General features: G+C 44.3%; 1 protein-coding gene and 1 long non-coding RNA gene across 2 annotated transcripts in view; one reads left to right on the top strand and one right to left on the bottom strand.

Moving 5' to 3' along the window:
* The window catches only part of LOC309612798, an 11,908-nt gene extending 5,203 nt beyond the window's left edge, over positions 1–6,705 (top strand). The window contains exon 2 of the long non-coding RNA XR_014235370.1: positions 676–6,705. This is a non-coding gene — a long non-coding RNA (uncharacterized lncRNA). The remainder of the gene's footprint in view (positions 1–675) is intronic.
* COMMD7 (COMM domain containing 7) lies at positions 5,248–24,863 on the bottom strand. The gene is made up of 9 exons (XM_082358943.1): positions 24,533–24,863; positions 18,035–18,088; positions 17,833–17,935; positions 8,723–8,779; positions 8,604–8,641; positions 8,052–8,142; positions 7,686–7,735; positions 7,244–7,292; positions 5,248–6,702 (listed from the first exon to the last, which is right to left on the bottom strand). Exons 1-9 carry the CDS (start codon positions 24,614–24,616, stop codon positions 6,626–6,628), a joined length of 603 nt encoding a protein of 200 aa, XP_082215069.1. The 5' UTR covers positions 24,617–24,863; the 3' UTR covers positions 5,248–6,625.

The following is a 24,863-nucleotide window of genomic DNA, read 5'->3' as shown; positions in this document are numbered from 1 at the left end:
TAACCACTGATAATGTTTTCCTTTATTTTTTAATTTTTTTGAATTAGTTTTTATTGGAGTACAGTTGCTTAACGTTTACGTTTATACCCATTTTATACACTTACTAGTTTATGTCTATGTAAACATTTTTTACAAGAGTAGGTTCACCTTGATCTTGTTTTGTAGCCTGACTTTTTTAAGCAACACATCATGACCATGATCCTTTCATTGTCTTCAATATCCATTTCAATGGCTACATGCTCCTCCATTACATGCACACACCATAATGTATATAACTAATCTCTTATTGCCTGATACGAGATTATTTTCAATTATTTGCTATGTTGATTTTAGTTTATTTTGGACTAGTACATTGTATTCATCATTGGGTTACCCATGGTTTGAAAGAGACTCATTTGGATCAAGAGATGACATTTTAAGATTCCTCCTGTTTTAATACAGGCTGAGAAGTAAAATATTCATGGAGATGTTTCAGTGGGGGTTTGATTTTTGTAATACTTCTTAATTTAGGTAAGTTCTGTTAAAACCTTTCTAATTGGAATTTTATGGAATGTGAATTGTATCTTGGTAAAAACCAAACAAAAATCCTTTCTAGTTGGGAGTTAGAAGACCAAAGTTCCAATTGTTGCCATGTGACCTCATGCAGTGTAACTCTTGATGTGTCCTTTTTCTCAGATACTGGTGTAACAATACCCAACTCTCAGGGTGTCCTGAGCTTCAAACAAGATGGTGTGTGTGAAGGAATGAATGCTGTTCTCTATGCATAATCACCAAAGCAGGAAACAACCTACTCTACTGGTCACTGGTAAACAGATTTATAAAACTGGGATGTATCTATACTATGGAAAACAAGCCACGGATAAAAAGGAAAAAACTACTGACATGTCAATAACATAGATGAATCTGAAATACGTTATGCGAAGTGGAAGAAGCTAGCCACACACGGCTACATACTGAATTATTTCATTTTTACAACATTCTAAGAAAGGTAAACTGTGGGGAAAGGGATCATGTCAGTGGTTACCAGGACTAGGAGTGAGGGGAGGGGACTGACTATAAAGACTCATGAGGGGATTTTCTGGGGTGATGGAAATATTTTATATGTTGATAACAGTGGTGGTTACACAACTGTATACATTTTTCAAAACTCATTGAACTGTACACTTACAAAGGGTGAATTTTACTCTATGTAAACTATCCCTTAATAAATTTGACTCCTGGGCTTCCGTGGTGGCACAGTGGTTAAGAATCCGCCTGCCAATGCAGGGGACATGGGTTCGAGCCCTGGTCCGGGAAGATCCCACATGCCGTGGAGCAACTAAGCCTGTGCACCACAACTATGGAGCCTGTGTGCCACAACTACTGAAGCCCGCATGCCTAGAGCCCATGCTCCACAACAAGAGAAGCCACCACAATGAGAAGCCCGCACACAGCAACGAAGAGTAGCCCCCGCTCACGGCAACCAGAGAAAAGCCTGAGCACAGCAACAAAGACCCAACACAGCCAATAAATAAATAAATAAATAAATATTTTTAAAAAATAAATAAATAAAATTTAAAAATGAAAAAAAAAAATGACTCCCCTCAAAAAAACAAAATATAAGGAATTCCTTGGCAGTCCAGGGCTTTCACTGCCGAGGGTGCGGGTTCAATCCCTGGTTGGGGAACTAAGATCCCGCAAGCCACATGGCACGGCCAAAAAAAGGAAAGAAAAAGTATAGTACTGTCCAGGTATAAGGTATCATCCATCAGGCATTACCTATAGAGCTTTTCACAGAAATTCTCAAATACCTTCGTGAAACACGGCAAACGTAAAAAAAAAAAAAAAAATCTAGAAAAGACCAAATGTGCTCAGGAAAATATGTGTTGTTAGGCGGCCTTTTGGAACGGACATTTCTACACTCTAGCAAATGCTCGTATGTGAGGCAGCTGGTCCCACTGGGGAGCAGCTGACCACTTTGTACTATTTGGGGGTTCTCCTTTCATCACCTGTTTGTTTGCTTGTTTGTTTCTAACATCACCAGAGTAAAAAGAAACAACAGTGTCAGAACTGAACAGTGACCGCCTCCCCCAACCCAACCAGGACAGCCTTTGTCCTCCAGGGAAAGAATACAGGTATTTCTGGTTGATCTTCTCTTGGCCTGACCACTGCCATCTTAATGAACACCATGCTCCAAAAGTAAATAAAATATAAAATAAGAATAACCTGTAGCCAAAGACTAGGCTAACGGACAGCAGATTTCTAAGCAGAATAGGAACAAGAGGGGATCAGTACAAAGATGAAGTGCTAACAGTGAGAAAGAATCTGCTCAAATCTGCCAGCATTGCGTCAAAATCCCTGCCCCGCAGTCCATGGCCCTGATCAATGCTCCTGCTTCAATAGACCGTATTTGTGACAAAATTCCAATACAACCAAGGGACCGAAGTAGTTCTTGGAGTTCATAATGGGATCTGAACTACAGCAAATGGAACTGAGGATATAACCTCCTCTTGCACAGAAATAAGGTCGCTGAAAAGAAAGGGTCATCTGTCTGTGTGCACAGCTTATCACCTGCTCCCACAGGGCCCAGTGGAGCTCTGGCCCATAGGAGGCGCTCCAAGAATGTTTGTGAGCAAGGCATTCAACTGGTCTTGGAAGATGGGTGCCCAGGCCAGCCACCTCACGGTAAAGACTTATCTATGATCCATGTTACAATTGACCAACAATCAAACCAACTTCCCCAGATTTATTCTTCTAAAGCCACGCAGGTTTGTTAACAGTCCTGCATGGAGGGTCTACACAGCCTCATTTCAAGTAACAACGGGGCCTATTACCCTGTTACCAGATGGGGGTGGGGAGGAGTACAGCTGACTGATGCCAGGTGTTGGGGTTATTGAGCTGAAAAGCAAGCCTCTTACCAAGAAGCTCATGTGCTAGTGGGAAAGAGAATTCTGGAAACAATTACAATAATTTGATAATGAAGAGCTCACCATTAGTTGAGCAGACATTGTGCTAAGTGATCTGTCCAATAACCTTGTGAGGTGAGAACTATACCCACTTTAAAACAAGGAAACTAAGGTTCTGAGAGGTTAGGCGCTTGCCTGAGGTCATACAGGCAGTGAGCAGAGGGGCCAGGAAAAGAACCCAAAAGGTCTGACTCCACAGCCTGCACTCCTGGCCCCTGCCGCAGAGATATGAAGACCTGAGGCCTGGAGCTGTCAGAGGAGGCCCTCAGACCTGTCCTGGCTGCTACATCCCGAAGCGTGGGGGAAGCACTGCAGCCCGAGGGGAGAAGAGGCAAATGGCCTCATGGCGGACCAGACCTGCGGTACGGGACACCGCCAGGAGGCACGGGAGATGGAGCCCTGGGAGACACAGGCAGGGCCAGACCATGGGGCTTGGTGTGCAGGGAGTCTGCACTTTACCCGGGCCCCCAGCAGAACCACGAGCCTTTGGATCTGTCGGCCGACATGAGTCTCGCCCGTGAGAATGCTCATGTAGGGCCAGGCCAGGCTGTAGAAGCTGGGAAGTTGAAGACTGGGGAGGGGCCATCACAAAGCCACTGCGCCGGTCCAGTTGGGCAGGAGAGCCTGAACTGGGCAGGGCCAGGAGCTCCTGGGTCAGAATCCGCCCAGGGGAGCCAGGTACAGCTCTCGCAGAGCATCTGACACGACCAACCCTGGGCTGCTTGCTGGGCTGATCCCCCTCAGGTCTCTCAGGACCCCGTTTCTGAACCAAGCAGACCCCAAGGTTCACAGGGCAGCACAGACCACTGGCCAGCAACCAGTTTCGATCTCTAGTCTCAGTTTCCCCATCTGTAATGCGAATGGATTAACTAGATTGCACTTTAGGTGGCTTCCTGTTCTGACATTCTGTGAATTCTTTTTATATTAGATTCCTATGGTGTCAGGCACACGAAACCTCATGGACATATTCGGAAGTTCTGTCCAAAGGCACTGATTTGCTCTTCTTTGGGACATGTGGGCAGTAATCTTAATATAAATTGGAACAATCTGTGAAGAGGTCAGTTTGGCACTGTCATGGTTTGGTTTGTGCGTTAACTTGGCTGAGCCACTGTGCCCAGATGTTTGATCAAACATTATTCTGGATGTTTCTATAAAGGTGTTTTGGAGATGAGATTAACATTTAAATCAGTGGACTTTAAACCAGAGAAAAGCAGATTCCCCTTTGTAATGTGGGTGGGCCTCATCCAATCAGGTGAAGGTCTTAATAGACCAAAGACGGACTCCCCCACCTCCTCCCAGCAAGAAGGAATTCTGCCAGCAGACTGCCTTTGGACTGGATCTGCAACTCTTCCCTGGGTCTCCAGCCAGCCAGCCTACTCTACAGATTTTAGATTTACCAAGCCTCCACAATCCTGTGAGCCAATCCTTTAAAATAAATCAATCCTCTCTCTCTCTCTCTCGCTCACACACACACACACACACACACACACACAGAGCTGGTTCTGTTCTCTGGAGAACACTCACTAATACCCACACTATTTATCAAAATTGTAAATGCTGGTTATAACCCATCCACATATCAGAATATATTGTAGCCACAGAAAACGATGCAGTCCCTTTATGTACTGACCTGGAAAGATCTCCAAGATATATTATGAATAATGTGTATAGTGTATAATCATCTGTGTAAACAACAATAAAAGAGTAAAACTTAAAATTCGTATTGCTTACCTGTGGGGGAAAAACTCTCTGGAAGGATAGCTAAGAAACTAACAGCAGGGGTTACCTGTTGGAGGAGGGCAGTGGGGGAAGTGAGTAATGGGAGACAGGGCAGAGGGGCTTTTTGCTTTATTCCTTCTATATACTTTGATAAATGCACATATTCTTTGACCCAGCAATTCCACATCCACATGTTTACCTTATAAATATACTTCCCCACATGCAAAATGGAATATATATATATATATATAAAATTCAGTTGCAGCATCGTTCATAAGGAAAGAAGAATGGAGGGACTTCCCTGGTGGCGCAGTGGTTAAGAATCCACCTGCCAATGCAGGGGACATGGTTCGAGCCCTGGTCCGGGAAGATCCCACATGCCGCAGAGCTACTAAGCCCGTGTGCGCCTGTGCTCTACAGCCCACGAGCTACAACTACTGAGCCCGCACGCCTAGAGCCCGTGCTCTGCAAAAAGAACAGCCACTGCAATGAGAAGGCTGCGCATCGCAACAAAGAGTAGCCCCCGCTTGCTGCAACTAGAGAAAGCCCACACGCAGCAACGAAGACCCAACACAGTCAAAAATAAATAAATAAAATAAATAAATTTATTAAAAAAACAAAAGAAGAAGAAGAATGGAAACAACCCAAACACCCATCAGCAGGAAAGCGGTTAAATAAATCATCCATTTGTTATAAAAAATGAGGCTGCTCTCTCTGTTCTGATGTGCAATGATTTCCAAGTTGTGGGAAAAAGCGAGGTGCAGGACGCGGTGTGTACAGTATGCTACCATTTGTGTGGGAAGAAAAGTCAAACTCAGTGCCTGTGTATTTGCAAATGCATGAACACAGAATAAACTCATGACAGGTGTTCCCTCTGGGGAGGGGAACTAGGTAAGTGGGGAATGGGGCGGGAGAAGGAATTACTCTACAATGTATTTTTTGAATCATGGGCATGTATAATCTACTCAAAAGTTTTAAAAATTTCTGAGGGGAAGGGGAGAGGTAGGAGGAGGAGAACTTACGTGCCAGGGTGGTACTAAAGTCATCTGAACACAAAGCATTCATCCACTCCGCTTTTTATGAAGTTTTTAACCTGAGTTTCCCCTGAACTGCTCTTACGAATTCCCACTTTGGACCACGGTGAATTTCACTGAAGACCCAGGGCCCTCACCAAAATCAGGAAGATAATTTTTGAAGATAAGAGCACTAGCTCTCTGCAAGGCAGGTGACTCTTTAATCCATGCATAGAGACGACCAGATGCAGACCTGTTCTTCAGAACTTTTTTTATTCTTCTTCTAACCACCAGAGAAGGTCAGCTTGAACCAAAACAAGCTGAAATAGCCTCAAAAGGCCCACCTCAAAAAAAAAAAAAAAAAAGGCCCACCTCATTACACACAACAGGGCAAAACCTGAAGTGAAGCCTTAGTTTTTTTCAGAGCAGACCCAGCATGTATTCTTACACAGGTGTCCACTAAAGACTGATCAGCAAAGCACCACCACCACAAACATACAAACTCCGCTGGGGGCTCCCCCGTGTGTCATTCACGGAGTCCACCTCTTCCTCAGCCATAAACAAGCCCTTGTTCTTTGGCGGGGAAGGTCATCAGTGCGTATCTTGAGCGATAGACCATTTGTTTACTCTGGAACTTTGAAAGGGAGGTGACTCAACTTATTTCCTCCCCTGCATCTGAGATGCAATCTTTTCTCTGAATATCTAAACGGTGACCTGGGAGATAGGTCGTGGAGGGTCCCTCAACAAAGACTCTTCAGGACCAGCCTGTCAGGCTCCTTAAGTACTTAATCCTTTGTTTTTCAGAAACCTTTGCACCTGGGCTCCCAAGAGGCAAGCAGGCCCAAAGGAGCGGCCACAGGCCTGGGAGCGAGAGGTCTCTCTGAGCAGTCACCGGGGAGGAGGAGGGGGCGGGTGGGGGTGTGAGGTGGAGATGCAGGGGGACAGAAATCAGCTGAAACACTCCATGCTGGTTCTGACTCGCTCCATCTCGTGCAGGAAGCTGTAGAACTGAGGCAAGGTTAATTCTGGGGAGAGAAAATGCAGCTTCAGGTGAATGTTTCCAACTCCACAGAATCATCCAAGAAAATGAATTTCCACCCAGAGACTTTCTTTTTCTTTTTTGGTTTAGTACCTCTAAGCAGTTCTTGACAGGTAATTGATCATAATAAAGAACAGAAGCCTTGAACATAGAAAGTTCTCAGCTCCATAAAAAAAAAAGGAAGGGGGGGATTTAAAATGGCATTAACTCCCCAGCACAAAGGGATGAAAGGGGGTCATTCAGGACAGTAGATGTGGCTCCTACAGCAAGAGCTTCTTGCTCTTCGATATTCGCCATTCCTACCTCACCCTTTCCCTTTTGCAAAAAGGTCTAAAAGTCTTCAAACTGTGGGGTCTCCAACCTGCTGACGGCTTATTATTTATGAGAGCAAAGGCAGCAGAATGGTGACTCCACAGCTTGGTTATGACTTTTTTTCTGGAAAAATGATTGGTGGTGGGCTTCACAAGCCCAATGACTGAAGAAAACATGGAAAAAGGGAAAGGGCTCTAATGGGAATTTGGACTCACCTATGTATAAATTTTCAGTTTGATTTCCTTTCTTAACCACCAACTTTAACTGATCCAAAAAGGAAAAAGAGAAATAAAACATTTAAATTAAAATGATGACAACAGGGCAAAGAAATTCCTGAAACCTGAGCTGTCACGTAAACATCAAAGCATCCAGCATCTAACTTGAGAGTTACTAGGCAGCAGTCTGGATCATCCACCACCAAAACTTCTAACAATTTCCACGATTACAGGAACAATCAGACTTTCAAGAACAATATCCAGATCCTATTAATCTGAAAGTAAGCGTGTTAGTGACTACATCTTTGACTGACCACATTGCTCTGAGATATACAAGGCACTTCAGTGGAACATCCGTTTAACTGGATATTAAAGAAACCCGATGTAGACTGAATACCAAGTCAAAAATCTCCCAATTTTCAGAGATCAGGAGAAGACTTACTTGTAAAAAAATACTTCCCACTTTTTCCAGTTCGCTGCTCCCAGACGTCACTGTGACACAAAAGAGAAAACCAGTAAGTGACTGGTTGAGGACTCACTCTGAAGATCCCAATCTTGCAAGTTGTACAGCAGAAGCCACGTAGGGGCCAGTATGAGGACAGCAGAATGTGCTTTTCAGGAAGCGAACTTATTGAGACTCGTGGATAGAAAGAGCTGCCGAATGTGGACAGCGACACAGAGAAGCAGGTGCTGGACCCAACAGTCTTGGGGGACCAAGGACACCTCTTCCCCAGCAAAGTCATCTGAAAGCCTCTGCCACCCAACCCTACATCACCCAAATGACCCAGGACTGGCTCTAACTAGTTACCTCCAAATGTCCACTCCATATCTATAAGCTGGTTAATCATCAGAGTCTGACCTATGGCCCATCGAGCAAGGGTGGGGGCATTCTGTTTCCACTGGAACAAAAGCAAAAAGCCAAAGTCATAACAATGGGAAAAATCCCCCCTCTTCATCCCGCCCCCAACACAGCATGTTTAGTCTTTATACAGACAGTGGGAAGCATGCAGAACGAAGGGCTCAGCCTATGTGCACAGATCTGGGGGCTGGGGGGAGTCAAGAGGGGCAGGAGACTATACAAATGTTTTCTTTTATTCCCAGATTTAATCCAGATTAGAACAAAAACTGTATGACATTTATATTCAGTCAAATCAGAGGGAAAAAATTAGAGATGCACTGAATAATGCTGTTTAAAAGCTGCATGTCTGTCATTTGCATGAAACCAAATGAAAAACATTAAGCTGGGAAATGGCACATGATGACTGATGGTTTTTCCTTAGTCAGCATTTTCCATTTGTTTCTCTTCATGAAATAAATGTAAGCGATCTTAATTAACCTTGATTAGGAGGAATTATGATACCTTTTCAGAAAAGTAAGTGGCTTTCTCCTCACTGAGACCTATAAGAGAACAGAAGGAGACATGAACACAGTGAAGGGCTGCAGGGCCTGTTACCCTGAGCAGCCATGGTGGTCACCTACCCAGAGTTATGAAATCAGCCCGGACCTGCTCAGCTGTGAGACTCTTCTTCAAGGCACCTAGGAGGGAGGGGAGAAATCAGTCAAAGAGGGCAAATCAATCAATCAGCTGGCACAACCTAAGTGACCGGGACGACAACAGGAATGAGCAGACTCAGCTCCACTCAGTCCAGTGGGGGAGGAAGGAGCCCCCGAGACCAGGGAGAACGAGGCAGCACATATTGGGGTTTTTTTTGTGCCACACAAGTGTTGGCCCCTCCAGAAAGTATGGATGAAGTCAGAGACAAAAGAAAAGACTGTATGGACTTGGGGATGGGGCACTTGATCTGAGGAAATAAGGCCACGGACTCCTGGAGCCAAGTGGGGGAGTTCAAGGTCAGACAGGGTGCAGGGGTAACAGCCTGGAGCTGCACCGTGTGATCCGTAACCACGGAACGTACGTGGCTCTTTATTTATTTATTTTTCTGTTTTTGGCCGCACCACGAGGCTTGCAGGGATCTTGGTTCCCCGACCAGGGACGAAACCTGGGCCCTCGGCACGGAAAGCGCTAAGTCCTAACCACTGGACCGCCAGGGAATTCCCCTCTTTAACTTTTAATGAATTAAAATTAAAGAAAGTGTACTATCCTGTTCCTCAGTTGCATTAGCCGTTCCAAGTGCTCAATTGCCACATGGGCCCAGGGGCCACAGCACCGGTCAGGGCAGATTATACACCGTTCCCATCTACATACTGGCCAGCCTGCCGTAGATCAGCCCTCAGGAAGTAAACCCAGGTGGACTAAGCAGTTTGGCCTCTACAGTTCCCAAGTCACTTGCAGAGGGGCTATCAAGACCTCCCCTCAGGAGCCCTGGGAACCCCCCACCCCGTGGGAGCCGCTTTGTCTGCTTGCAGGCTCCCGTTCCTGAAAACAAACTGCTGCCAGCAATCCGGGCTTCTCAACATTTAACCTGCGGGCTACAGCCTCGAGTCACGATTTGGCAGCGGCTTTAAAATTTTCCACTTCTTAGTCTTCCAGAAGATGACTAATCAAAGAGTAAGAAGACATCCACCACCATCCAGGGAGGGCCCTGAAGTAACACCCTAAACCTGAGCCTCCACCCCCATCGCACTCCAGAAAAACAATCCTAAAGGCTGTTGTCCCCTGCAAAATAAACCATGTCAACAAAGGGAGGAAATCTTTTATCTGCAAAATCAGACTGAGCAAGGAAACCACCGGGAAATAAAAAAGGCAAGACCCCAGGAAACCTTGGCCATAAAAGCTCTCCAAGAAGGCGGCTACATTCCAGACACTCCAAAGAACTCCTGGCTACCACGGGTGCTGCTCCTTAGTCTATATCCAGTTCAAATCCAATATTCTGTTTGATGACCCCAAAATACTCTGAAGTGGAGATTATCATTGTAACTTTTAATTTACCAGGAAATTAAAGATCAGAATGATTAAGCTTTTGGGGGAGAAGATTTGGCAAATCCATAGTCAACGACTGCACTGCCAAGAACTCACCTGCAGCTATGCCCCCCAAATACACTGAGATCTACGTGGGCAGCTCTTCAGCAATGTGGGCAGGAGAGATGAAATGTCAGGAACAGTACGTTGGTTTTGGTGCATCCACACAACCACCTGGGGCGCCGAGGTGATTTTGTTAAAACTTAAGTCAGACCATGTCTCTCCTCTGCTCAAAACCCTCTAATAGCTCCTGTTTCACTCATAGTATAATCCAAAGCTCTCACAATGTCCGGCAGGATCTGGCCTTCTTTAGAACCCTATGCTCTCTCCCTCGCTTAGCTCCTCCTGTAATTTGCTAGGCAGGGTCCTACCTCCAGGCAGTTGCCCTTGCAGTTCCCTCTGCAGGGAACACACTTCCTCAAATCCGCACATGCTCATTCCCTCACTTCATTCTGGAATCTACTTGAATCGCACCTCCTCTTAAAGGATCCCTGACCACTCTTCAAGTGTACTTTTCTGCATCGCATTTAAAACTACTCAACTTTATGTTACATACTTATTGTCAATTTTCCCACTAAAATGTCAGTTTGATGAGAAAAAGGACTTGGTCCATTTTGCCTACTGCTGTGTCCCAAGCTCCTAAAAAAGTGCCTGGCACTGTTCATTGGTTGGCACTCAATAAACACATACGGAATGAAAGAATCCATACAATGGAATACTATGCAACCTTTAAAAAGAATAAGGTAGCTCTTGATGTGCCTATTTGCAAAATATAATTAAAAGAAGAAAAGGAAAGGTAAGAACAGTCTGCACAGTGTAATCCCTTTTGTATAAATAAAGAAGTATATATTATCTATTCTTATTTCTAGCTTTAATTATATCTTTATCTTATAGCTAAGTAGACAGATGTAAGGCATATTTTTTCTGAACATATCCACAAAAAACTTAAGAGTGGATATCTTTTGGGAAAGGGACTGGGTGGGACTTTGTTTTTCTTTGTGTCATTTAAAAATGTTCTAGCTGCACGCTGGTTTTTTTATGTGAAGATAGTAAAATTGTGAGCCATTTTTGTTTTCTTTCTTGTACTTTCTATAATTAAAAAAAAATGCCCCCCACCCCAAGAAAAAAAAATTAAATTAATTGCTCAGGGCCACAACAGCTGGCAAGTGGCAGAGAAAGTCGCTTACAGGCCAGAGGGTGCCCAAACCCAGGCTCTTTCCACTCCAGGTCGTTCTGAGATGCTGTCGGGGAGGCGGTACCAGGCCACGCCTTGACAGTGACTGACAACAGAGGCTACCAAGCTGCAGGGGCCAGAGCAAGCTCTCCGTCCTGATGTCACCTCATTACCTGGGGCAGGCAGGAGCCATACTTTGGAAATATACATATGTATATATATATTTGCATTGTGCTAGGCCTCAGGCCCTTGGCTTCTTTTTCAGCTTTTTCCTTTGGTGATTCCTTTGTCCTAAGCACAAGACAGGCCTGCAGCCTTGACCCTATGTCAGATAGTAAACTTTGAACTCCAGGGCTGGAGTCACCAGAACATGTCACTAGGGGAAATCTAAGAATGTCCTTTAAACACAGATAACCATCTGGGATGGTTTATAAAGTCCTTGAGCTCCACTTTTCACAGGAACAGCTGCCTTAGGCAAACCCCCATTGCCATCAAACAGGACGGGTGACAAGACAGAGGTGTATGTGATGGTGAGGGTTTCAGGAAACAGTTGGAAAATTAGCAAACACTATTCTTCCAGCCAAAATCTATGTAAGTTTATTCAGTATAATAAGGGAAGCCCAAGCAACAGAACTAAGCCTTGGTGAAGAGCCCTGGAGGAGGAAGCAGATGGGAGAGCACCGTGAGCCCCATTCATTCAGTCATTACTGACCCTCAAGGCTGACCAGCTGAATCCACCCCTGCGAGGTTCACGGGGAAACAGAAGTCATGGTCACTGTACACAGATGTACTGAGCACCCACTATGTGCCAGCACTGTGCTGGACCCTGGAATACATCAATGAACTCAACAGGCAACAATCTCTGTTCTCCTGAGGCTCACAATCTTTTGGGAAGAGAAAGACCAAAACAATAATGTAACAAGTAGGTAAAGCCATACAGAGTATTATTGAAAAGTGCCACAGAGAAAAGTAACAGAGCAGGGTAAGGTCAGGAACCCTGGGGGACTTAGTTCAACATTTGTTTAAATACCATTTGTGACTATTGTTCAGTGCTGATTATTCCTTTTTTGGCCCAGCCAGACAGACTCCTTTGGGAGTGGGGAAAGGGAGTTATCTATCACCTTTTCTTAAAAAACAACCAGTTACTGAGTACCCACAAGGGCCAGATATCTTGCAATGTATTAAAGTAAAAACCGCTTAAATTATGGCCCTACTGTGAAGTTATCTGTAATCTTTTCTAGGAGACAACTCATGATGATACTGACAATCAATCATCATACCAGTGGCAGTGTAGCTACCACTCATTATTGAAGCAAGCGCTTTACATTTATCTTTCTCCATTTTTTTGGAAGAAATGTTTTTTTTTAATTTTTATTTTAAAATTATTTTCTTTTAATTTTTTTTGGCTGCGCCACACAGCTTATGGGATCTTAGTTCCCCGACCAAGGACTGAACCTGGCCCTGGAAGTGAAAGTGCGAGTCCTAACCACTAGACCGCCATCTTTCTCCATTCTTGCAACAATGTATGAGCTACTAGTATTAGCTCCATTTTATTCCTGAAGAAACTGATTCTCAGAGTGGCTTGGCTAAGTGACTTGGCTCAAGGTCCCAGAGCTGTGAAGGAGCCACAGTGACAAGTGAGCACACAAGGGCCACCTAGGAACCGAATGCAAGGTGGGGGCCCTCTCGGGATCCTGATGAGAACGCCACTTACAAACAAAATGTATGAGACAATGGGGAAGTCTGAACACTGACTGCATATTTTAATTTTAGATATGATAATTGCATAGCGACTTGATAAGGGGGAAAAAGTCCTTTATCTTTTAGAGATACATAACTAGGAATTGAATGAACTGAATGAAACGATATGATATCTGAGATTTGTTTAAAAATAGTCCAGTTTGGAGAGCAATGAGGAGAATTAGTGGGGCGCAGATGAAGCAATTCGTCCATGGGATGATAAAGGTTGATCTCAGGTGCTTTTAAGAATTACATACTAAGTAGTAAAAGAAAAACACTAAAAAAAAAAAAAAAAACCCAAACCAAAAACCCCACAAGCTTTGAGCTAATCAAGGGAGGTTCTAGCAGCAGCTTTTCCACTGTAAGATCTTAAGTAAGTCACTTCCCCTCTCTAGGGCTCTGTTTCTTTATCTCCAAGACAAAGATCAGACTAGATCAGCACTTTACAAAGCTTTTACTTGACCCTCCCCCTGCCCCCCTCCCCCCCTCCAAAAAAAGAAGAGGTCCATGGTTAACTGTTTTACAGATACTGGTTAAGCAGGTTGCTTTACTGCAGGACTTTTCAGAGCCTGAGATATGTTAATGTGTGTGTGAATCTCCAAGATTCCAAGGCTGGGGGGTGCGGGGACAGTATTTTATGACCCTGTCTGGCCACTGAAGTCTCTTCTGGATGAAAACACCAATCTGGGGAAGACTGATCTGGAGAGTTTTCCAGGTCCTTTCAGCTCTAACAAGCTGCACTTCTACAATGAGGTCTTACTGTACAAGCAGGACCAGGATGAGGGAAGGGGAAGAGAATGAGGGCCTTACACTTCAGACTAGCTTGGGGAAGGCCTTGAATGCCAAGTTAAGGACTACAGAATTTATTATGCAAAATAAAACAGTTGAGAGGAGCAACAGGATCCAAGGGTCCAAGTTGTACTACACTCCAGGGCAAACTGGAAGCTGGGACGGGAGAACAGAAGCGGAGATGCTGCTGCCGTAACAAGGCATGAAGGGCCAAGAACTTGTTCTGGGATGGCAGCCTTTGGGACTGAAAAGAAAATGGCACATTGGGAATTCCCTGGTGGTCCAATGGTTAGGGCTCCATGCTCTCACTGCCGAGGGCCCGGGTTCAATCTGTGGTTGGGGAACTAAAATCCCACAAGCCGTGCAGTGCAGAAAAAAAAAAAAAGGAAAAGAAAATGGCACATCAGGCCAAGGGATGAGGAAGAGGCCAAGAGACTTACAAGCTACCTCAGATGCTTAGGAGATGCTCTGGAAGAAATGGAGAATTCAAGCAGAAAAACTCTCCAGGAAGAGAAAAGTCAGACTGTATGAGAACAAAAAGAAGAGTAAAACAAATTCTTGAGAGCTACTGAGAAGTACAGCAAACCTGAGACTTCGATTCTAGAACTTGAAAAGCTTGAAAAGCTTTGGGGCATTAAATAGTCAAGAGGTGAATTCAGATCCTCTCCATTAGATGAAGGAAGGAACGTTTTACCTGATGATCTGATATCGAGGCAAAGGACTGAAATTAACTGAACAATCAATAAATAATGTTGAAGTTCAGCAAGCACTGTACTAACTCATTTATTCCTAACGCCAACACCATAAACTGCTCTTATTATTCTGTTTTTCAGATGAGAAACTGAGGCGCCAAGAGGCTGATTTGTCCAAGGCCAAACAGCTACATTAGGTGATATGACCAAGACTCAAATCCAAGTGAGCTTGCAAAGCCCATCCCTGGAACTCAGCATACCTCAGTGTTCTCTGCATCTATAGAAAGCAGTCTGCTATAAACACTGATAATCAATCCTGCTTGAAGAATATACACCCAGCATCCCCTGGGAGGATCACAGGGTCTCCCAAGTTCAGCTCAACTCACCTAGCATGTACTAAAAGCTCCTGCTCTATGTCTTCACTTTACTTGTGACTGTGGCTTAGGAAAGTAGTACAGACCTGCCCCTGACTTCAAAGAACTGTCTGTTAGGTTAGGGCCACAAGATAGACACACACAAAACAGCATGATCAACAGAAAACAAAATGATTACAGTCCAAAACGAGAGCTGCAGATAAAAGAACCTATCTCGGTTGTTGAGAGGAAGGGGAGGTCACCGTGGACTGAAATGGTTTGGGAAGACTTTCTGAAAGAGGTAGAACAGAGGCTGGAGCGCAAGGATTAGGAGGGATTAAGGCAGTCTGGCAGGATGGAATGTGGTGGGGAGCAGAGATGAGAAGGACAGCAAAGAATGGAGGCAGGGACACCAGACAGAGATCTCCTGAAAAACCAGTATCCTCAACAGCTCACAGGTTTCCCCATTCCCACAGGTGTAGGCTAGACAATGAGAATAAAGAGAATAAGTACTCCTGGTTCTGCACTCTGGGCACCTGTCCTACGAAATGCTCATGTAAGTTGAGAACATAGATTTCCTAAGGACGTTCACTGCGATATTGTTTCTAAGAGTGAAGAGTCAGAACTAAAATGTCCAGCAACAGGAAATGGATTAACTAGAAGAAGATATATTCAGTCCAAGGTACACTGCAGTCATCAGAAGAATGAAGTTGATGTGGAGAGATCTCCACGATGTACTAGGTATGAAAAAAATGCAAGCCGCAGAGCAATTCTATGGTTTATTACCATTTGTGAAAAACAAAACTACATGAATGCATACGTGTATGTCTATCAGTGTATATAAAAATATAAAAGGATATACATTGGACTTCCCTGGTGGCACAGTGGTTAAGAATCTACCTGCCAATGCAGGGGTCACGGGTTTGAGCCCTGGTCCAGGAAGATCCTACATGGTTCAGAGCGGCTAAGCCCGTGCACCACAACTACTGAGCCTGCACTCTAGAGCCTGCGAGCCACAACTACTGAGCCTGCATGCCATAACTACTGAAGCCCACGTGCCTAGAACCCATGCTCCACAACAAGAGAAGCCACCGCAATGAGAAGCCCGCACACCGCAACGAAAAGTAGCCCCCGCTCGCTGCAACTAGAGGAAGCCTGCGCACAGCAACAAAGACCCAATGCAGACAAAAATAAATAAATAAAATTAAAAAAAAAAAAAAAAGGATATACACCAAAATTATACTGTGATTATTCCTAGAGACAAGAGTGGGATGAGAGTAAAAGGGGATTTTCCCTTTGACTCTCCAGAGCTCTGCAGTTTTAAGTTTATAATGAAAATTTACTCCTGTGTTAAAAAGACTGCAAGTTCCCATCCAGCCTTGTTCTCATGCTTTAACCTGCCATGAGGGCAAAGAATGCAAGAACTGCACAAACAGAGGATCATAAAATTTCACAGCTGGAAACCTCAGGGATGTTCTGATTCACACCGCCTGAACCTTAGGAGCACAAGACACGGCAAAGGAAAGGATCTGCACTAAGATATAACAGAAGGCCCGACAGGAACAAACAAATCAAGCACCCAACTTTTAATGCACCTTTGCGCTGAGATCTTGGGAAGATCAGCTTATTACTGATTTTTAAAATATGCCAACTGGGGATGCTGTTTTACTTCCTCTCAGCCCGGTTGACATTTATTCATTCCTTAAGACTGGGCTCAAATGTCATGTCTCTCTTTAAATAAAATTAACTTTTAATTAGATTGCCAAATTAATTCTTGCAACTTTTTAGACAAAACATAGCTAAAAATAAACAATTAAAACAACCTGCAGTCCTACTACCCAGACAGAGCCACAGTTAACATTTTTTTTTTACACAAAAATAGGACAGTGGCAGACAGTATTAAACAGAATACTGTGAAAGGTTTTCCATATCATTACATTTTCCTCAACAGCATCTTTTTAAATTACTACATAACTTGAAAAATAAGAACAACCTTTTGCTGAGGTACTGTGCTAAGCATTTTATTTACATTATCTTAATTAATCTTCAAAACAACTCCATGCACACACCAAAAACAAGCTTAGATGGAGGGGAACAACTGCTGGGGGACGGTTGTTGCTAGGGGTTGAAAGAGATCAGGTACTTAGCCAAAGTCACACTACTTATCAAGGGCCAGACTCACACCCAGGTCCTACTAACTCAAACTGAATTCTTGACCACCGCGATACTCCCCTCTAAAAATGGACCACAACTCGTTACACCGATTTCCAGCTGTTGGGTAATTTGATTGCTTCTAATTATTCTCTGTCATTAACAGTGCTACGACAGACAGCCCTACAGCTCAACCTTTGTGATCACCTCCCTTCTGGCTAGAAACTTTCTCTGATTGCTCTAAGGCAAACCCTGCTTCTCAAACTATCTGCAGCAAAAGACCTATCTTTTAAATTTTTCAATCCATCATGGACTGATATTTTTGTAAAATACAATGAAAATTAATCCCTAGAACTATGAAATGAAAAAACACATACAAAATATAAGCCCCAAATGGTTACAATGGTCAATTACATGTTTATGTATTATTTTACCACAGTTAAAAAAAAAGCCCCATTTAAAAAAATTAACAGACTCAAGAGACTTCGTCAAATTGTCATAAAAGTTTCTAAATTCTTACTCTCAGTTTCTGCACCTATCACGTAGAGGACCAGATAAGTCTGGGCACGGAAGCTGCGATGCAGACCGCAATTATACTCTCCCATGGCTATCTGTTTACCTGGCTTCCCTTCCTAGACTGCAGTCCCGCCCATGTCTGGTTCACTACCAAACGCTCTGGCTCAGTGCCCAGAGCACACTTGCCAACTCGGTGGATTGAGGGAATGTTCAAGTAATGTCTCTGGCCTTGGCTGCCGGGAGAGGCTACTCACCATTTGGAACCAGGAGGAGGCTCTTCACGATGCTTCTGAGGGGACCGAGACTGATCTGGTTGGTGGTGGCAAATTCAGAGAGCTGAGCCAGAAACCTTTCCACCTGCAGAGAGGGGACAGCACAAACCAGGGCTTCACTTTCTAAGCATCTCAGGACTGTAGGCCCACACTCGGGAACGCTCCTTATCACAAGATACTTTACCTCTTTTGGCTCAGTTAGGAAGTGGAAGAGTACTTCCGTCAGGGCTGAGAACTTCTGTGAAGAGAACACAGAACATCAGTAAAATTCTACTCCTGGGTCAGTGTTCCCACATCCCATCCTACTACAGCCCCTTAAGAGAGAAGAGGAACACACAGATGTTGATACCTGTTTTGAGCATCTTAAAGTTACAGACATTCATAATTTGAAAATATGTAAGCACACCAATGTTCATTGCAGCACTATTTACAACAGCCAAGATGCGCAAGCAACCTAAGCGTCCATCAACAGATGAATGGATAAAGGAAGATGTGGTACATATATACAATGGAATATTACTCAGCCATAAAAAGAATGAAATCTTGCCATTGGCAACAACATGGATGGATGTAGAAGGTATTATGCTAAGTGAAATAAGTCACAGAAAGACAAATACCATATGGTCTCACTTATATGTGGAATCTGAAAAACAAAACAAACAAAACAAAAACAGACTCACAGATACAGAGGGGAGAGGGGTGGGGTATGAAGTGGGCTAAGGGGATTAAGAGGTACAAACTTCCAGTTACAAAATAAGCCAGGAAGAGAGCTCTCACCAGGAACTGAATCTGGTGGCACCCTGATCTTGGAATCACCAGCCTCCAGAACTGTGAGAAATAAATCTCTGCTGTTCAAGCCGCCCAGTCTGTGGTATTTTGTTACAGCAGCCCAAGCAGACTGAGACACATGTCATTACTTTCCCATGTTCCCTCCCAATGGACACAGTGTGTGTGGCATAGTAGGGAAAATCAACACACAAGAGTTTAAAAGATCCAGATGTGAATCATTGTTCTGCTGACCACCCATGTGACCCTGGGCAAGTCACTCAGCCTCACTGTGATTCAGTCCCCATTGGGAAAACAAAGGTAATAATACATAGCTTCCAGAACAGTACTAATTGGCACATGCAAAGCCTCCAGTACAGTGCCAGGCTAGAGGCTAAACAAATAGTAGCAATTACCACAGCTACAATTAAAGTCACTATGCCAATAGAGCCACCTTCCTGAAGCAATATAACATTTAAACAAAAAAGATTACAGATACTTCAGCTCAGAGCCCCCAAAGCTATACATGTAATATGACTGTCAAATGCATCTGCCCTTTTTCCCATGACACTAAACTCCACGCAAACCCCTGGCAAGGCTCTGTATTATTTTATTCTAAAATGTATTCTATTTTAAAATATAAAACTAGTGTTTGAAAATATAAAAGTAATATATGCAGAAGGTTTTAAAAAGACCCAGCTAACATAAAAGAATATAAAATAAAATGTTGACAAAGTGAGAGAGTGGCATGGACATATATACACTACCAAACGTAAAATAGATAGCTGGTGGGAAGCAACCGCATAGCACAGGGAGATTAGCTCGGTGCTTTGTGACCACCTAGAGGGGTGGGATAGGGAGGGTGGGAGGGAGGGAGATGCAAGAGGGAATAGATATGGGGACATATGTATATGTATAACTGATTCACTTTGTTATAAAGCAGAAACTAACACCATTGTAAAGCAATTATACTCCAATAAAGATGTTAAAAAATAATAATAATAAAATAAAATAAAATAAAATGTCTTGCTCCCTCCCTGGCCCCTCCCACCTTACTCCCACTCCCCAGGGTAGTCACTGCTGACACCTCTGGGGCCCTCCCATCATTTTATTTTCATTTAATTTCTTTTAAATACAAATGGGATCATACAGAACCCACTCTCTGCACCTCACCTTTTTTTCACTCAATTACATCTTAGAGATCAATCATGTCAGCAGATATAAATCTACCCAGTTCTTTTAACAACTTTATGACATTCAACTGGCAAAGACTTAGCATAATTTAGTTCCCTAGAAATGAACATTAATGGGTGTGTTTGTTGGTGTTATGTAAACGATGCTGCAATGAATATCCTCCCACATATTTCTTTGTGACACGTATGTCTATAAGATATATTCTCGGGAATTCCCGGGAGGGCCAGTGGTTACGACTCTGAGCTTTCACTGCCGAGGGCCCGGCTTCAATCCCTGGTCAGGAAACTAAGATCATACAAACCTCGCGGTGTGGTAAAAAAAAAAAGAAATATTCTTAAAATGCATCCTAGGTCAAAGGATATATGCATTTTTTATGTTGAGGTGTAGTTCAAGTACAATAGTATATAAGTTTCAGGTGTACAACACAGTAATTCATAATTTTTAAAGGTTATATTCCATTTATAGTTTTTATAAAATATTGGCTATATTCCCTGTGTTGTACAATATATCCTTATAGCTTATTTATTTATTTATTTATTTATTTATTTTTATTTTTGGCTGTGTTGGGTCTTCATTGCTGTGTGCAGGCTTTCTCTAGTTGTGGTGAGCGGAGGTTACTCTTCGTTGCAGTGCGCGGGCTTCTCATTGTCATGGCTTCTCTTGTTGCAGAGCACAGGCTCTAGGCACGCAAACTTCAGTAGTTGTGGCATGTGGGCTCAGTAGTTGTGGCTTGCGGGCTCTAGAGCTCAGGCTCAGTAGTTGTGGCACACGGGCTTAGTTGCTCCGCGGCATGTGGGATCTTCCCGGGCCAGGGCTCGAACCCGTGTCCCTTGCACTGGCAGGCAGATTCTTAACCACCGCGCCACCAAGGAAGCCCTTTATAGCTTATTTATTTTTTACATAATAGTTTGTACCTCTTAATCCCCTACCCCTATCTTGCCCCTCCCCCCTAGCTTATTCTCTAAGATACATGCATTTTAAATTCTGAGAAAATAGTGCCAAACTGCCTTGCAAAGAAGTTGCAGGATTTACACTCCCACCACCCAATGGCATAGAGGTGTCTGCTTTCTCAAAACTTCATGGATATTCCATGGGAACACTTTAACCAATGCTGGTCCAGGGGCTGTTTTTCTGCAGTATTTGTGATATTGGGTATCAGCCTTGACCAAATGCTGATACAGTGAAAACAAGAACAGTCAAGACTGGCTTGAGAATGTGTCCTCAAACTGTGAGTTTTCCTGTTTCTTTAATTTTTTTTTTTTTTTGCTGCAGATCTGTGGAACTGTCAGATCTTTGGCCAACCTTGTTTCCTATGCCACCCGGGGCCTTTTAAAAACTGGGGCGACTGAGAAGGCCTCCAGCTGCTTTTCCATTTCCAGGCCTCAGCTTAGCACTCAGGCTCGGGCTCCTTGTGTGGTCTCATCCTTGCCTCTCCTCTCAAGAGGGACCTCAAGCTACTGTGGTCTGTAGGCTGTTACCGACCCCCATCCCTATCTCCACTCTTCCAAAACCTCCTTATCCTTCAAAGCCCTGCCAAGATACCAGGACACTCCCAACAAGAAAGGGACCTACCCAGATTCTTAAGTTCTGAGGCTCCCTCTTAGAACCTCACCTGGGGGCACTTAGAATTTTCAATCTTGATAAGGAACACAAACCTGTCTTAACAGAGAAGGTTCCTCCTCCAGCTTTGTATGGTCAACTGCACCTTAATTATTGTAAGTGCACAGTAAGTATTTGTTGAATAAATCTTCCCTAAACACCTTCCCCATTCTTTGCCTTTGTACCTGCATAGCTGTCTCTCCCTGGAATGCTCACCTGCTCATGAATATCCATGAAATCAAAATCTTAACTATTCTTAGCAGTTAAACATATGAAAAGATGCTCAAGATCATTCCAGATGAGAAATGCAAATCAGCAAAACAAGGAAATACCAAGTTTTCACTTATCAGATCTTCAAACTAATAGTCTGATGACACCAGTGTTGGTGAAAGTAACAGACATGCTTGCACACTGTTGAGAAGATAAACTGGGGCAACCTTTCTGGACTGTAACTTAGCAAAATCCATATCTACTTTTTTAAACAATCAGACCCTTTGACCTAGTAATTCCACTGCAAGAAGTATACCCTTCAGAGATGTTCTAGAAAGTAAACCCAGACACACACAAAGCAGTTTGTTGACAGCATTGTTCTTAAAAATAAAACACTGAAAGCAACTTAAGTGTCTATTAATAGGGGACTGGTTAAATTATGTTAGATCTGTTTCAAGGAATATCACACTCCCTTTTTTTTTTTTTTTAATCACACTCCCTTTTGTGTAAAAAAAAAGTTTTTAAAGGATACCCATACATATGATGGCAGATTGCAGACTTTTTTTTTTCTATAAAGATACATGAGAAACTATCAAAATGATGATTTCTGGAGACAAGAGAAATAGGTGTTTTTATTTTAATTTTATACCTTTGAATACTGTCTGAATTTTCTAACTGTGTGTGTTGCTAGGTGAGAGACTGTAGACCATTTGTTTTCTTCTTTATATTTTTCTGAATCTGAATATCCTCTCATAACCACTCTAAAAATGATTATTTTTTAATCCTACCTACTCTCAAGGCTCCACGTTACCTAGGACTGCCCACGGCATCAGGGAGCACATGCAGATCCACTCGGTGCTGTACCGTGTCTCCATTTTCTGACCTGCCCCAGCAGATCACAACTGCCCCAGCACAAGAGGCCTCATTCATCAAGCCTTTGTAAATCTCACTGGGTTTAGTGACTATTTGGTGCATAGTAGGCATTCAGATAAATACCCACCGAATAAGCAATAAATGGTGATGCCAACATTAATACAATGATTCTTTTTCTCCTTGAGGCCTGGGCCTCAGACTTCAAGGTAAGTTCAGCTAACAGAGTGGCTACTCAAAGAAGTTTGATCACCCAAGAAAAGGGGGGAAAATGGCCCAAAGGACTCTGATAAGTTGCTCATCAAGAAAAAGCTTTCTGTATTAAAAACAAAGGTAAAGGTTTAAAGTGCGTTTCAAGGTTAGAAAATGAGTCCAGCTCTGATCTTAAAGGAGGTGGATTATCTTTGGAATACCAAGTTGGAGGTAACCTTAGAGATCATACAATCCAGGAGCTTTAAAAAAAGTTTTTTAGCAGCAGAATCTTTTTTATTCTCCCAATGGAAGTCTTTCAGAAAGCCCCAATACATAAACAAGTAAAAGCTAAACTACCTGATTGGGGAGACCACCTACAAAGCTCTATTCTAGTGTGTTTAATTCCCCCGGATCTGAAGTCAGGTGTCCGGTCCTGAATTCCTGGCTCCACCACTTCCTGGTTGCCTGCCCTTAAACAGGTCAATTTATTTCCCTGAACCATTTTTCTCATCTGTGAAATGGGAATGGTAATAGTACCTGACTCCTAGGGTGGTTGCAAGAACTCGGTGACTTAATACACATAAAAGCACTTAGAACTGGGCTGTGCAATACAGTGGCCGCTAGCCATGTGTGGCTACTGAGCACTTGAAAAAGGCTAATCTAATTTCAGATGTGCTTTAAAATACACACTAGAATCAGAAACCTAAGTACCAAAAAGTGAAATATCTCACTGATATATTTTATGTGGGTTACACATTGAAATGATAATATTCTGATATAGTGGATTACAGAAAACACATTAAATTCATTTCCTGTTTCTTCTGAATTTTTAAATGTGGCTACTAGGAAATGTAAAAGTAGACCTGAGGCTTGCAGTTCATTTTTCTTGGACACTGAAGCCGTAGAACATGACTGGCATTACAATTAGTGTTACTTCCTGAGAAAACAATAAGTTGTGAGGATGTTGAGATGAAAGAGAGGGGCCCAACCTCCTGGGAAGTTACAACCCAGTGGGGGAAATAAATGCACCTTTGCTGTGATGGTGAGAAGTGACATTTTAACTTGCTTAATTTTGCTGACTTAGTGGTATGAAAGGGGCATCCCAACCAGCACAGGAGCAGGAAGACTTCAAGGTTGACTGGTTGGCACCTGCAGCCTGAAAAAGCCTTTGCCAGCTCCACTACCATCAGGGACCCGCCCTCTACTGTGTAGGGTACATGGTTTCTTTCCTTGGGGACTACCAGTATCTCCCTTAATTGGGGGGGATGGGAGTGGCAAGGACAGGATGTCATCGCTTGCCCACAGAGCCATTCTGGCCTGGCCATTACCTACACACATCCCACCCCCTGATGACCTGCCCCCACTCCAGGCTCCTTCAGCCCCCTCGAGATGCTGAGACCCTCCTCAGTCTCCCCAAGACCCCCGGCCTTCCTACAAAATGTCTCAGTCCCTCGCCTGGCCCACCAAATTCCACGGCTCCCCCAAACTCCATCAGCCTCCCAAGGCCCTTAGTCTGTTACTTCAGTTCTCCCAACTCCCTTCGGCCTCATCAAGACTCCCCTCAGCCCCGCTTCCGGGACCCTGCAAACTCTCCTGGTTCCCAGGACCCCCAGAAGTCCCCCAGTCCCATTTCTGGGTCCCCGAGATCCCCCTGGGATCCCTCAGCCTGGCCTTAGGCCTCCCGAGATCCTTCGGCCCTCAAAACTGGCCTGAGACCCCAATTCTCCTCAGCCCCTCCCCGAATCCCCCCCTACGGCCACAACGCACAGCGGGCGGCCGCGGCCTAAACCGCCCTCCCCTCCGGGGCCCCGGGCCCCCCCCGCGGATCCCGCGTCGCGGTCGCCCGGCCCACCTGTGCGTCCAGCTGGTTCAGCTGCTGCATGTCGCCGCCCACGGCCTCGGGCACGGGGTCCTGCGTGCAGTGCAGGCGGCCCATGGCGTCCGCTCGGCGCCGCAGACCCCCAGCTCCCGCGCCTCCCCGGACTTCCTCCTTCGCGCCGCCGGCCTCGCCGCGCTTCCGCAGCCGCACTTTCGCCACGGGCCGCCGCCGCCGCCGCGCTCCTCTCAGACCGGTTCCGGGTGCGCCCTCACCGAGCCGCTGACGCGCGCGGACCCCGTGTGGGGCGGGGCAGGGGTGCCCTCGCGGAGCCCTGGATACCCGCGACCGCTGTGTCCAGTCCAGG

Source organism: Balaenoptera borealis, assembly GCF_965194805.1.
Source record: "Balaenoptera borealis genome assembly, chromosome: 16".
Lineage (NCBI taxonomy): Eukaryota > Metazoa > Chordata > Mammalia > Artiodactyla > Balaenopteridae > Balaenoptera > Balaenoptera borealis.
The sequence above is the reverse complement of the archived record's forward strand: the minus strand, read 5'-3'. Positions and strand labels throughout refer to the sequence as shown.